The sequence below is a fragment of the Ambystoma mexicanum genome, chromosome 8 (assembly GCF_040938575.1).
Source record: "Ambystoma mexicanum isolate Mex_15411 chromosome 8, UKY_AmexF1_1, whole genome shotgun sequence".
Classification (NCBI taxonomy): Eukaryota; Metazoa; Chordata; class Amphibia; order Caudata; family Ambystomatidae; genus Ambystoma; species Ambystoma mexicanum.
The window spans coordinates 1,377,124,217-1,377,139,192 of NC_090929.1; the positions used below are offsets into that span (position 1 = coordinate 1,377,124,217).

Genomic DNA, 14,976 nt, shown 5'->3' on the forward strand with positions numbered 1-14,976 from the left:
CTTGGGAAAGGGAGATCCGACTGGCGCATCCTGACATATTATTTGTGAACCCTTCTTTCTTTCCTGTGAACCCTATCCCAGACCATTTGTTTGTATTTAGTGTAAGGATTGGCAATATTTTTTTTTTTAGTATAGGCCCTTTTATTTGCAAGACGCCACTAGGACTGTCTTATTATTTGCTGGTCGTAGCTTGCTCCCATCTTGGATTTAGGCTTAAATTAGGCATTTTTCCACCCTGCATATAAAGTTTAATAAACACTCTTGAAATTTGATCACTGTGTCTGTCTTTACTGTTGCCACCATGAGTTCCTTACAACACCAACACCACTCAAAACTCTCTTGTTACATGACTACTAATAAAGCCTATCCTGGATTCTACTGTGACAGCCAAACTTCAAGCTGTTCCCCAATTACTATATGTCTGTAGACCTCTAAAATGTACAGCAACAGACCAACTAAAGGAATTAACTGGGAATTACAAACATTTGCATGGTTTTAAGCAGATACTCGTGATAGGTGACCTGCGAGAAATAGCTGATGGAGGCAGAGTGGAAGCCCTGATTATGCTAGACCTGTCGGCTACCTTTCGCTTGACTACTTCTAGCTCAATAACACCAGATGGGTTTCACCCAAAAAAGGCTTTTTTTGGATATGCACACGCCTAGAAGATAATACTCTGGTCATAAATTTAAATCCATTTGAGTTTGGGCCAAGCAGTTTTCATGTGACCTTCCCAGGATTCTGCGCTGTAACTGTCACTGTTTAATCTTTTTGAAGGCCCCTTAGCAGAGCACTTGCATCTTATGGGCTCTGTCTCTCCACATATGCAGACATTACGATTTATTTTACCGAATGGAAAACCAAACACACAAGCAGGTCCTCTTCATAACTATCTTAATATAATAGACCCCTCGATGTTTAATTATCATTTCAACGAAATGTCAACAACATGGAGATTTTTGTACTCCTTCACCCGCTCTCAGGCCTCTATTCGCCCCCTTCCCTCCAACTCTCCTCTTTCTCGTCCATAGCACCGGATGAGGTCTCTAGACAAGTCCTCTTTATGAAAGTTTCTTCCAAACAGGTGCTCCACTCCTCTGCCAGAACTATCAAGGACAACATTGCTTCCCTTCCACCAGCCTTGGCTGATTTCTGCAATCACTTCTTTGCCATTGGCTCCTTCCCGCTACCTTCAAGCACTGCCATGTTCACCCTCTCCTCAACAAGCCTTCAGCCGACCCTTCTTGCCCGGCAAACTACCACCATATCGCCATTACCCCTTTACTGGGCAAACTCTTGGAGAAACTGGTCATCTCCTAGCTGATCCACCACACTGAATCTGTTGGTTGTCTCCACAACCACCAGTCTGACTTCAGAGCAGCCAGAGGCACTGAAAGTGCACTCCTGAACACCCGTGAAGACCTGCTCTGAAATCTCGATTCCAACTCTTCTTCTGTTCTCATCATTCTTGACATTTCCTCTGCCTTTGATACGGTCAATCATGCCTCCCTTATAAATCGGCTCTGTGGTACTGTTGGCATTACAGACCTGGCACTGGACTGGTTGATCTCCATCCTCTCTGACCGATATTCCCAGGTTCAACTGGGCTCCTTTCTCTCCTCCATCTCACCCTCCACCTGCGGTGTCCCTCAGTGCTCTCGCTGTGGATCTTCAACATCTACTTTGCCCCTCTAGCCCATTTGATCTCCGCCTTCTATTCTCACTTCCAGTGTTATGCAGAAGACACACACCTCTCCTTCAAGCTTCCCTCCACTACCTCCTCTTCTTCCTCTCTCATTCCTGACTGTCCGACTGCTATTCAGGAATGGTGTGCTGCTAACCATCTCTGTCTTAATACCAGTAAGACTGAGATCCTTCTCACTGGGACCCCAGTTCCCCCCTTCCCTCAAACAGTCTGGCCGCCCTCCATGGTCCCCTTTGCCTCACCCTCTTGTGAGGCAAAAAACCTTGGTGTCATCTTTGACTCCACTTTCTCCTTCTCTCCTCACATCAGATACCTCACCAAGAAGGCCCACTTTCAGCTGCTCCTCCTCAGAGGCATTCTCCCTTTCCCCACCTTCCCTCAAAAACTAAACATCTCCAGAGCTCCAGGCTGAACTACTGCAACAGCCTCTTCCTCGATCTGCCTAAATCCTCCCTTCGACCAATCCAGAATAGGACTGCAAGACTTATCCTTTGCCTCAAGCCCAGGGACCGCATATCTCCAGCCCTAAAATCTCTCCACTGGATCCCAGGTTTCTACGGGGATCAATTTCAAGACCCTCTGCATCATCCACAAGGCTTTCTGAGGCCTGGGAGCTCGCTACATCCAACTCTCTCCCTCCATGTACCTCCCTGCTAGAGCCCTTCGGTCTTCTAGCTCCAACTCTTAGCAGGTCAGATACTTTTCCAAACAGAGAGTGTAGGGCAGATCTCTCTCTTCCGCAGGAGCCTATCTCTGGAATGACCTCCCTGCCATTCTCAGACTTGAGCCGGATCACATTAAGTTCTGGAAGCTGCTTAAGACCCTCCTGCTCTCTTCTTCATTCCCCCTCCCCAGCCAATCTTTCCCCTCTGCTGCATTGACTGGCTGCCTGGTTCCTTCTAATTCATACAGGGCACCAGTTCCTCCTCGCCCAGTCTACTCCAGCACCCCAGTCTCCCCTGACCCTGCCACCCCCTAACCTGCACTTGCCCTACTGTGCTCACTCCCCCTGAACCAGCCTAGCTGGGCCTGCACCCCTATTGAGCCCATCCAGCCCCGCCCTTGCACTTAACATGTGGACCTTCATTCCCCTGCACACTCTGCATTCCCCTAGCACTTGTCCACCCTGCCTACCCTTAGCACTGACCTAGCTCAGGGCACCCTTTCCACTGCCCCCAGTACTTGTGCGCTATCAACTCCAACCTGCACTTCCTTTATCTTGTTAGCATTAGTGCTTTTCGCTCTGACCGGCACTTCCCTCCTTCTCCCCACTCCCCTGCGCTTCTTGTTACTGCACTTGTACGCTCCGAATGACACAAGGCCTAGTAGGACCGTTTGTTTTCTTCATCCTTGTTCCACCTCCCACCAATTTTGTCTTGTTGCGCCTTGAACACCATTTGTTGTATAGGCGCTTTATAAATACCCAATAAGTAAATAAATACAAATAAGTACATTCACACAACCTAACAACTAAAGCGAATCCAAGGTTGCCCTTCATATCGCTGATGTGCCCTAGAGCAAATCTTTGTAAATTGCATTTGCACATGATCATCTCAAAGATGTTCCAGTCGGCACCAGATGACCTAGTTTTAGGCCTTGTGAATAAGGTCAAATGTAGCAAATTTGAGGCGAACGAGGAATCTTCAGGTTTGCAGTGCACATCTTTGTTACTCAGGGCCTCAGTCTTTTTCTTTCCAAAACCGATTTTTTCTTTGTGTAGGATATAGTCCATACAGGATAACATATTTATGTTTTTAGAATGAAAATACCTGATACTGCCTGTCATTAACCTCAGAGATTCATTCCACACTAGTTTATTGTTTTGTTACCATTATACTCCTTTTTCTTCTCTGTACTTTATCTTGACAAACCCAGCATCTGAGAATTATTCACTGAGTACTGAACTAAACACTACCATGGTCAGGGTCAATCACACAGAACCTGACAATTCCATTCTCCACCTTCTGTCACCAAATAAAGTTACTGAAACTAAAACTTTGTATTCTTTATTACAGTGGTATTTCTCTGGCAAATAGCACCAAACTCTGGTAACAGTTACTACGTCGCACAATCTGGCAAAATCCAGCACATTATGAATTTTGGTACGTTGGAGTTAGGCCCCAATTTTGGAGTCCAACTTCATTCGGTATTTAAAGGATTGCCCATGAGCGCTCACTCCTCCCGCAGTAAATGCTCAATTTATTGGAGTCAACAGGCTCCAAGTATCTCCTCCAAATCACCAGAAAACTCATAGTTTGGAATTGCCACAAAAATAAGTGTTGTTAAATCTGGTACTCGCAAAAAAGTGCCCATGACACATTTATCACAACTTTTTAGCACACTGCCAGCTTATGATTTTCTTGCAAAACAGAAGATGGGATGAGAAGCCGAAACTACATTAATAAGATTCCCTCAAACAAAGTCTTGATTTAGTCTGATCTTGATGGGGAGGAGGTTCCAGAGTCTGCGACCGTACACAGAGAAGGCCTGTCTTTTGGTTCTTTCCTTCCTGACTAGCGAGTTCAAGTCTGCACAGGTCTTTACTTCTGGTGGCTCAGGCCTTTGGAGATGCTGAGTTTCTGGGTGAGGTCACTTAGGGACTTTAGGGTGACATCTTTGTAGATGATGCAACAGGATTTGAAGATGATAGGCGCTTGTAGCAGGATCCAGTCTAATTTGATGAGGGTACAGTGATGCGGCCATATGTGGGGGAGTTCTGATATTATCCATTGCTACGGGTCGAAAATCCTAAGAAAGGGACATCATCATCTGTGCTGCCCCATTAGAAATGACCATAACATGATATGGGAGAATGCTGGTTACCTGAGATACAAGAAGCTGTTCATGTCCATGACATTGTCTGTAGCCAAGCGTGCATCGCTGTAAAATGGGGCAGACGGGTGAAAAGGTCCAAACTGTAAATATGAATGGAGGGTTTTGACGGGTGCAGATTCCTGGAGGAGCGCCTGCATAGAGCTGAAATAATTGTGAGGATATTGGAAAACTTCACAGTTCTTAATGCTTATTTGGATTTGCTTCTAGTTGATTATGACGTTTATATCTGGAGTCAAAACACTATTAAATGTAATGTTCAGAATAAGTTATGAATGTTATTTTGTTGGGAATTGTCTACGGCAGGTGTGCTCTGACATTTTTTGTTAAAACTTGTGGATCAAAGGTGTTGCCACTGCCCGTGGGGACACCCTGTGATGCTCAAAATTTCAATGAAATGGATTATTCCCAAAATGCAAGCCTTCGTCAGGAACACAAATGAGGTGTATGCATGTAGATGCTGCTGAACTTCGTGTCATATGCCCTGTGCTGACCAATGTCTCGACTTCCAAGCCAGCATCTGACAAAAATGTTCCACCACATCCCTTCGTGGTCAGTCGCACTGTGTTATCTTGGGCACTTGGTCTTCCTTTTATGCCAATTGTCCTGTGTGGTATGGAGGTCTCACTTAACTGCAAAAACATCCAAGCTGGCTAAGGTGAGAGCTTAGGCCCACAGGGGTCTGCAGGTGCCACACCTAGGGCTTAATTTGTGGGGGTTGTTGCCGGTGCCCAACACCAGCACTCTTGTTTGGGCACCGGAACTCATGCGGGGCCAGTGCACATGCAATTGCTTTATTTGTTCTTCCACTTCACTTTGCTTCGATTACAAATCATTGGGATTTTGTCATTCTGATCTTGATCTCTCTCGTGCTTGCAGGGTGCAGGCCATGGCTGGCTGGGCCTGGGAGGGGCTAGCAATAGCAATGAACAACAAACTGTTACAAACAACAGCCAATGAAAACTACCATTCTGTTTTTACTATGCAGTATTTGATACATTCTGTATAGTAACACAGAATGTGCAGTTTTCATTGACTGTTCTTCTGAGCCAGTGAAATTACATAGTGACGTGTTATTGTTGCCACAGGAGGCAGCGCGGCAACACCTTCATTTCACAAGTTACTGTGAAGATAAGGTGTCGAGGCGTGGCGTTGTCGGTCCTGACTTGTGAGAGAGATGGCCTGCCCTGCTGCACTGCGTGGTGCAGCCTAGTTGCTTCCTGGGGCCCCCTCTGCCTGCTTTTTCATTTGTGCGTGTGCCAGTGTGCGCACCTGCCCCCCCCACCCAGAGGCCCGACAGGAGACCAAGTCCCAGCCAGCAAAGCAGGTAAGTCACTTGTTGCGTGCGGTGCAGCCTGAGCCTGTCACAGTCAAGTGATCAAGCAAGGAAGGCCCAGGTCGGGGCCTGGGTGGCAGCACAGTCCCCGGGTGGTGTCCTGACCGTCCAGGAGTCAGGACCCCACCAGGGACCCGTCCGCGCCCGTGCTTCTGTCTGTGTGACCTGTGTGCAGTGTGCTGCTGACTGCAGTCAGTTCCACAATTTCTGTGACCAGGGGCTGCCAGCTGCCGCAGACTGAGTCGGATGACTCTGCTACGGGCGGCAGGGCCCTTGGATTGTGCCCAAAAGTATGTTTTTTACTTTTTTCTTTGAAAACCTGACCTTCCGTGGGGCAGGGGGCCGGTGGCCGGGGCCCCGCCACACGGAAGGTAGGTTTTAAAAGAAATAACTTATTTTAAGTGGCGGCTGGGGCCCATCACTTCCAAAGTGATGGGCCCCAGCCGCCCAAATATACGTTTTTTCTTTTAAAATATTACCTTCCATGGGGCCGCTGTGCCGCGCACCTATTTTTGTCATCATCAGGCTCAGCATGGCCGTGGCGGTGGCGGCCCCACAGAAGGTAGCCTAAGTGATTTAGGCAAGGCAGGGCAAAGCCCAGGACCGGGCGGGGCACAGGCGGCAACGTGGTCCCACTAGTGTCTGTCACAAAAGGAATGAATTGTCGTTTGCAATTTTGGCCACTTTTTCATTGGTGCCGAGCCCGACTCGAGACAATTGTATGCCCCAGTCCGACCCTGGATAGCATTCATCTAAGCGAAACATGAACTGTGAATTTTTGCATGGGTGTTTCCGTTCTTCCTTTCAATGTTATCGGCCTTATTAGTTCACAAACGAGCTTCAGCGAGGGGACCCGGAACGGTGCACGTATTGGGCTGAAACCGAACCGGCTGCACTTCGCGAGAAAGGCCTATCCAAAGATGAACTGCTGAAATGCCATTTCAGGCTTAAAGATACACACATGGAAACTAGATGGGGATAAACATGCTGCACGTGCCCACTAATCTGTCACAAATAAAAGCACTAGTTGAGTATTCGTGTATAATTCTCAACCGTCTATTGCTGTCATTTTTTTTACATAATTCCAGCGCATGTTTTCTATCCTGATGTGTGGTTTATACACCAGATGTGCCCCCTTACCCTGGGTACAATACGCTCTGAGCATGCGCTCCGAATGAGAGCACATGCAATCCTCAGATAGGAATCCTCACATAGGGAGGTGGGTGTCTGTTACACCCCCAGTTTAGTTAAGTATGTCAAGAACATGTCAGTGGGAAGGAGATATCCGAATATGCATTCTCCTCTGGCTCCTGAATATTGGGTGACAAAACATATTTCGTTTGATAATATGTGTTAAGGTGGAAAGAGGCCTAAAGCAGAAGTAGCACAGGCCGTTGATTTCACAACAATGTCTTGCAGAAATGACTTTTTTCAAGTTATACAACACCATGCTCATGCTTGAAGGAAGGGTGAATGGGGATGCATTTATGAGATGTGATGACTGATAAGGGCATGAGAGTAAATTGATTACACAAAACACCTGGATGAGGTGACTGAAGATCGAGCTGAGGGGAGGGTGCTCTTCCTGGAGGTAACCGATTAACAATACTTGGTGTACTTTAACAGACTGTCAGATGGGGCAGAAGGGGTACAGACAAATACAGTGCAACAGTGACTGAAACAGAATGCTTTTTTATTTATCTGCATTTTTAAAGCGCTCACATAACTCGGGGAGCATCGAGGCGCAGTTACAGGAGGAACATGTCTTAGTTGCGTATTTACTACTAGACTGTGCCAGCAGTTGCTGCAGCGCCACACATGTGACAAGGAGCAGCAGCAGTGTGATGGGCTGGTGGTGGGCCGATCTAGGTAGGTCTAGATCTGAACTGGTGCGACCAGCGCGCCCGTGCTGAGGGAGGAGCCGCGCCCAGCATTATGGGGCCATTGTTTGGGCACTGGCACTTATTTTTTTACAAATGAAGCACTGGCCACGCCACACCTTCAACAGAGGTCTTTGGCCTCCTCACTGCTTGCTGGCTGCAATGCAAGCTGCTGCGATGCTTGCTGGCAACCTTGGGACATGCCATAAACCTTGCCAAAACACACGGACAAATAAGGCGCTGGTGGGCGGCTTCTGGCGCTTTCACACCGAATAAATAACACACACATGGAGAGTCACACGTCTGAGTTTTTAAAATGCCCAATTCATTAGACATGCAGTCTCACTTCCCCTCATATTTTATTTTCACTAATCTTGCGGATCAAGTGGTTTTCAACAGAACGTCTCCTTCTAAATAAGCAATTATAAATTGGGATGCACTTTGCTTTTGAGTTCGCTTGGAATGCACGCCTGGCGCACACTGGCTCTTGATCTAAGCGCCGACCTGCACGCTTCAGGTCACGATTGCTTAAATGCCAGCTTCATTAGCGCACTCCCGCGGGCGCGAGGAAGACGCATTCCCACAGACTGCACCAGCTCACAGCTCATTTAACAGGCTGCTGGGTGCAGGAAATACAAAATCAATATTTATTTTTAGTCATGAAAAAAAGTATTTGATCATTTGGACTTTTTCATGTTCATGCAGTAAAAAAAAAGGGAAGATAGAGCTCTTCAAAGACTTGCATGCAACAGAAGAAAAAGGTTAATTGTACATGTTTTATTTAAAATGTCTGTATTTACATTGCAGATCGGTGGGTCCTACGAGGTCTCCGCGTTTAAATGAGGCTCCGAGTGACCACGCCAGACATCTCAGGAAAAAGTTATTATTAAATCCCGAAAGCTCAAACATACATAAGGTAAGCATGTTGCAGTATATAAAATAACACGTGTCTGCGTTCACTAAAATCATGTCAGAAATGTTTTGCATTTTTCTGGCGATGAAATGAATTAACATATTTGGGTTAGATTGACATTTAACTGGTTAGTTTCTCAAGTCTGTCATTTTCTGCATTATTAGAAACTAGAAGTGTGCAGCCTTCGGTCACATGCAAGCCTAATTGCACAGAACACGTTATGGATGTAAAAAGTTTCCCAGTGATGACATCACTAATGGAATGCATCACGGCATAGAGTGGAAACACGGTGCCACCGGTGGCTGCCAGATTGGCACCATGATCCCATGTCCTGTCCCTGGAACCTAGGCAGGCGGTATTAAGTCTATAGACCATGTACCGCAGTGCGCAGGTCAAGAAGACCGCCTCCAGAGCCTGCGCTATGCAGCGCACAAAAGCGTTGGTCAGAAACAGGAAGTCACTGTGGTGGGTAGTAGGCTTCAGGCATGGTTGGTGTGTAGGAGGTGAGCACGGGCGATCATAGTTAGGTGCAGATGGAAAGGATTGTTTTTGGATGTCAAAGGCATGGGGTGGGGGAGCAGGCTGGGTGGGAAGTCACTTTATGAAGGTTTGGGGGGTCATAGAGGACCAATGGATCATGCCGGGGCAGGGGACAGAGAAAACCCCCCAATTTAGACAAACATTCACCTATTGAGGGCCGCACGGAGTCAGCCAATAATAAGCAGTATTTTTTGGGTGTGGCCTTCAGTGGGTGGTTCAGTGACATAGAACTAGGCAGGAACAGTTTGGGTTTTCCAGAGCGTGTAGCCTATTGTACAGCATTGGATATGCTTGATGCTTATTGTACAATGCTATACCTACTCATATCATGATTCCCTTGGCCTATTACTCATGGAAATTATACGGCATCTCTTCCTAGAAAATCCTTCAATTTCACAGATCAGTGTCTACACCCAAATCCTGGCATTGCATCAACCACAACGGAAAGGTGGTGAAGCAGTGGGCACTGTGCTGGGCAAGCAGTTTGGGTGGGTCTTGGTCTACCGGATACGGCGGAACTGGCTTAGAGGCTTACGTAGAGCCTCTTAGTGGCATGTCCGAGTGTGCTAATATATGCAACCTGCATTTTTATTTACATTGGTAGTCTGCACAGTGTTCAGCTGTGAAGTGGCACATGCTATCATCAGGTACTCCAATATGAACCGATATGTTACAATAGACATCTCTGGAGGAGGCAGGCTGCGTTGCTAGAGGCATACAGCATACTTCTGCAGCCCCCAGGGAGCAGCCCACCTGAACCAGAGTCTCTGTATGCCCCAGCATGTATTCTCACTGGATCCTTTGCCAAATTTTCCTTGGGGCTCCAGTCCTTTGGTGTTACACCACTGCAGTGTGCTGCTATATCTAAGTAACTAGGAAGCTCCTTGGTCCAGAATTATTGGGCTGGCTACAGTCAAGAGTCGCATACACACTATATTTTGCTCAAAACAGGCGCCATACACTACTTTTCATTGACAATTGTAACCTCTGCCGACATGTCATGTGTCATTGTTGCAAAATGATATCCTCAGTCTCAGGGAGCTGCCTTATACACTTTTTTACCCCCATCGTGAAAACACCTAAAGAAAACTAACTGCACATCCCCATCCTCTCCACGGTGTGGCGCTACACACAAACCACAGCGTCCATTTGTAAGGTTTAGCCCAACATACCATAATATCTACTTTCCTGCCAGGCGTAAGCAACATAAAGAATGGACTACTGTGAATGCATTTCACAGATTATTCCACAGTTGGATTCACACTTCTATGCGTGCGGTCGCTGTTCTTTTGCTGTGAGCGCATGCAGTAAATAACGGGCACTCTGAAAGGCCCGCATAATTCCAAGTCATGCGGACCTTTCTGGTAGTCCTCATTTTGGAATCCAACAGGACTCCCTTGGGTCTGGTATTTAGTGTATGTGGACGTTTCCGCGTGCGGTTCTGCTTGTGCATGAAAGTAATTACCTCCAAACAAAAGCAGGTGACCATATGAGTATCACTAATGGAGTTTCAACACACCCAATATTCGAAAATACAGGATGTTTTACCACTGTTGCCAGGCCCGTAACCAGTATGTTCGGTAAAAACAGGTAGTATCACTTGTTTGTAAGAATGCTGAGATGGCCCCCAGGTAATGATGATCTTTGTCTTTTGTCTGTGACCAAAAATAGATCTTGAAGGGTGCAAAGGTCATCCTGATTAAACTCAGAGCATATAGTTGGGTGATGACATGCAAATCGCGTTCCTCCTAAATAATAATATAATTCCGTGTAATTAAATTGAATATATGTATCATTCTTTTGATAGAAAATCAACAATAGTCCATGAGTTTATTGTCTTTAAGATCACACTGAATCAGCCGACACGTGTTTCGACATAAGCGTCGTTCTCAAGGCTATCACATGTTTGACATTGTAGAAAGAGTCCAGACACGGAATTCTTTCAGGATTGCTTCATAATGTAATTGATCCAAATGGATTGATTCACTTAATAATTGTCAATTGAAGAATAAATTGCTCAAGCTCTTGAGTGAGATAGGCGGTCTGAGTCCAATACTCTTGTAAGACAGTTGTTCTCTGACGATTGTGAGATTCAATATATCCGGGTTTAATCCCTGTCACGGTGAATGCATTGGCCTTAAGGCCATTTTCAGTGCTATTACCACAGGCGCTATTACCACTGGCGGTAATGGTGTCCCCAACTCCATTGGGTCAAATTGACCCAATGGGAATGGGCACATACCGCCCCCCGCAACTCATGACCTGGTGCTAATCGCTCCGGACCGAGTTGCGATAATGCTATTAGCATTGGATGGTTCACTCGGCACAGTTACCACCGGTATACCGCCCAACTCGTGATAGAGCCCTTAGTCTGTTCTTAAACACCTCAAATTCACAATGCAGACAAAAACTTGCAAAACGCATCATTTCGGACTATGCATTTTGCTTTTCACAAGTTGCAATTATAGCATGTTTTTTTCTGCCTTATGTCTGTTATGATCATCAAAAGACATTCCATCTCGGTGTCCTGGGTCACTTGACAAAATCTTTGTGCCTAAAAGCTTGTGTAAAGTGTGTAAATGTTTGACAATAGCACATAAAGTGGCCCTGGATTTCCTTGTGCCACAATTAAAGCTTTGTTGTAATGTGTCCTACTTTCATATCTCCCCGCATGCTGTTCAGGATGTTTGTTTGCTTGTATGAGGTAACGAGTGCCCATAGTTCGAGGTGCTCTGTGAGTGCGCTGCTTTCCCTGCGCCACTCTATAATCTTTAATACACAATTATGAACCCTCCCAATGGTATGTATGTTGTATGTTGTCAACAGGTTCGAATCCCGGCCAGGCCAACTCAGCCTTTCATCCTTCTGCGGTCGATGATTACCAACACAGGTTTGGTGATATTGTATGTATATTTGTTCTACATAAAGTGATTAAGCGCAAGTTATTCCTCAACCTGTTACAATGTGAAGGGTTGCAATCTATGCTGACAGACCTTCATCGACCCCCAATACAATAGGAGGATCAGTTTTCATAAGGGCATTCATTTCTTCCTCTACATCACTATCAAATGTATTTACATCTCTATCTACAGTGTTAGAAATACAATGGGCCTCATTACGGGTCGGGCGGTCTGGAATTAACAGTGGCGGTAATGCCCCGCCGCCACTGTTAATTCCGGACTGCCCGATCCCGACCCCTGCAGGCGGAAGGTGATCTTCCCGCCAGGTCTGACCTGGCGGGTTGAACACCTCCCGCCTGCAGGGGGACGTGGAAACACCAGCACTATAACGAGATGGTGCCGGTGTTTCCACTTCCCCATTCCCATTGAGTCCTGTGGGACTCAATGGGAATGGGGATTTACACCATTCCACCTCCGTGACTCCCAGGACACTGGGGCTGTATTGCCCTGGTAATTCCGGGAGTCACGAAGGCGGAATGGTAATACGAGTCCGGCGGTAACCAGGCGGTTTTACCGCCATGGTTACCGCCGGACTCGTAATGAGGACCAATATGTCACTCTCTGCAGTTGCAGGAGGTATAATGTTTTGTATATACCCACACTTCCCTTATTAGTACCGCGTCTACAACAGCAAATCAATAGGCATGATAAAAGAACAAAAATAATTGTTACATTTATGAATGCTGTGATGGAAGGTTTGATTCCTTCTGTTACTAAACATATAACTTGTGTATTGAGTGGCATATTAGTGAGTTACCTAAAATGCTTCTTTCTCCTTATCAAACTAATTCAAACTTAGTGGACTACATCTCGATCAGCCAGAAGCTATTGTGTGTCCTGGTTATAGTTTGTTTCTCCATGTGAGAGAGGGTATGCCCAGACGTGGGTTCCTTGCTCGCTGCACAATAGGGAACCAACCTGCACCTCACTGATGAGGCCCAACAAGGCTAAAACATGTCTGTAGCAGGTTGTATTTCTGTGCAAAGGGGACCTGGCCTAGCAGTTTGGGCCTGGGCTGCTCCCATTAGTGTCAGTACCTGATTGATTTGCATGTGGCTGGACCCCTTTTGCATGGCGCAGACAGGCGAATAAACTGTGCTGTGAAAGGTTGCCCAGAGCAGTTCCAGTGGTACAGATTAATTCAAAACCTTCCACCCATCTTTTTTCTGGTGCTTCTTATGAGCAAGAAATGTATATGCATGGAAGGAACCCAACTAATCCATACACAACTACCCTTCACCCCAAATAATGCAGTCCCCTGTATACAGGTCCCGTTGGCCACTCATCCCAGCAAATCCTTTTCCCCTACCAGAATTACCTGACATGGCTCGACTTTTCTTATACATTGTAGCTGGAGCAGTGTGAGGGGTCACAACAACTAGTCTCGCCCTAGCCACACTCCCAGAGCTATCCCCAGGGCACTGACCAAAATTTGAGCTAGCTGTCCAGGAACTTTTACTTGCCACACAATGCGTTGTATCTTCCAATCCCAGGTGCATCCCACCCACGGGCCTGGGACAATCTGATTTTTCGGGGCCCTGATTCCTTTCGTTTGACCCTGAGCTTAAAATAAGAACCGCATCCTTTTCCAGTTCTCGCTGATATGCTTCCACAGCCTTCACAACATCCACAGCTCTGCGGGAACTCCAAATTATTTGGTGAGCTCTCATGGCCAGGCCTGATTGTGTAAGTCCTCGAGCATCCTGAGTAGCTGTTCATTCAGGAAGGCTTGCCCTTCTGCACAGGTAAAGTCCCATTCTAAAACTTTACTCACTAAGGTGACATTTCAGATGAGGTTCTGTCATCAATTCCTTCATCGCGTTGCTCAGAGCAGAGATCATAGTCAGTTCACATCTACGTTAGTCGCTTGTGCCCCGTTGCTAAGTCAAGTTGCTTTCTTTGGACAACACAAATAGTTACTCAGAGACTGGCCCCTGTAAACATTCCAAGCTGCAACGGTGGTATTTGTTTCATCCCAAACCTGATCCCCCAAATCCTGGGATTTGCTCAGAGTAGCACTTGTTTCTGTTGTGCTAGTCCTATGGCTGCACCTCAGGAAAAGTTGGGATATAGTGATGCAACTTGCAAGGTAATGAAGAGTTAATTATTTCTAGTGATGTATTCACGGATATATACCTAAATGCAGGCCTCTCTAGCTTAGTTGCTGTTTTGTACCACCTCTCCTGAATGTCCACGGTAGTCGCATTTCTAAACATTGTTGGATTCATAAGATGAGACATAGAAGCTTCAATAATTGATCTTGCAATAACATCTGGTAAATATGTGTCAGAACTCCATGAACGTGGTTGATTGGTAAAAAGTCTTTCTGTCACTATTTCATTATTTCGTTCTACGTCATTTCATCGATGGGTGAAATTTCGATGGGTTTTTTTCGAGTATTTTTTACAGAAAAATTGGATTGAAATTGTATTTGGGGGTGTTCCCAACCCAAGTCCGCCGTCTCCTATTATTTTTTTCATTAAAATGTACTCGGAAAAAACCACATTGAAATTTCACCCATCGATGATAGATAAAGTTATACCTATTATTCGTAGTTAGACTAGATATTAAAAAAAACAGAAAAGGGGCATTGTAATTATCTATATCCATCTCTATGTTCCAATAACCCAGTATAGCCTAGCCACCATGCCCACTGTTTCAGAAAAGTTTACTGCGAGTCCGGTGTCAGATTGGCGGTGCGCATGGAGAGTAATGTCCAACCTCATGACCTGTACAGATCCATTAGCGCGCCACGTTATCATTTTCTCCTTGAATCTTCTCTACCTGTAAAATACAAATGAGTAGCTCGA

General features: G+C 46.0%; 1 protein-coding gene across 1 annotated transcript in view; it reads left to right on the forward strand.

Moving 5' to 3' along the window:
• LOC138473016 (disintegrin and metalloproteinase domain-containing protein 12-like) overlaps positions 1-14,976 on the forward strand; it is a 2,040,250-nt gene that overhangs the window by 1,805,613 nt on the left and 219,661 nt on the right. Inside the window, exon 18 of the mRNA XM_069611491.1 lies at positions 8,561-8,669. Coding sequence (XP_069467592.1) covers positions 8,561-8,669 — 109 coding nt within the window. The remainder of the gene's footprint in view (positions 1-8,560; positions 8,670-14,976) is intronic.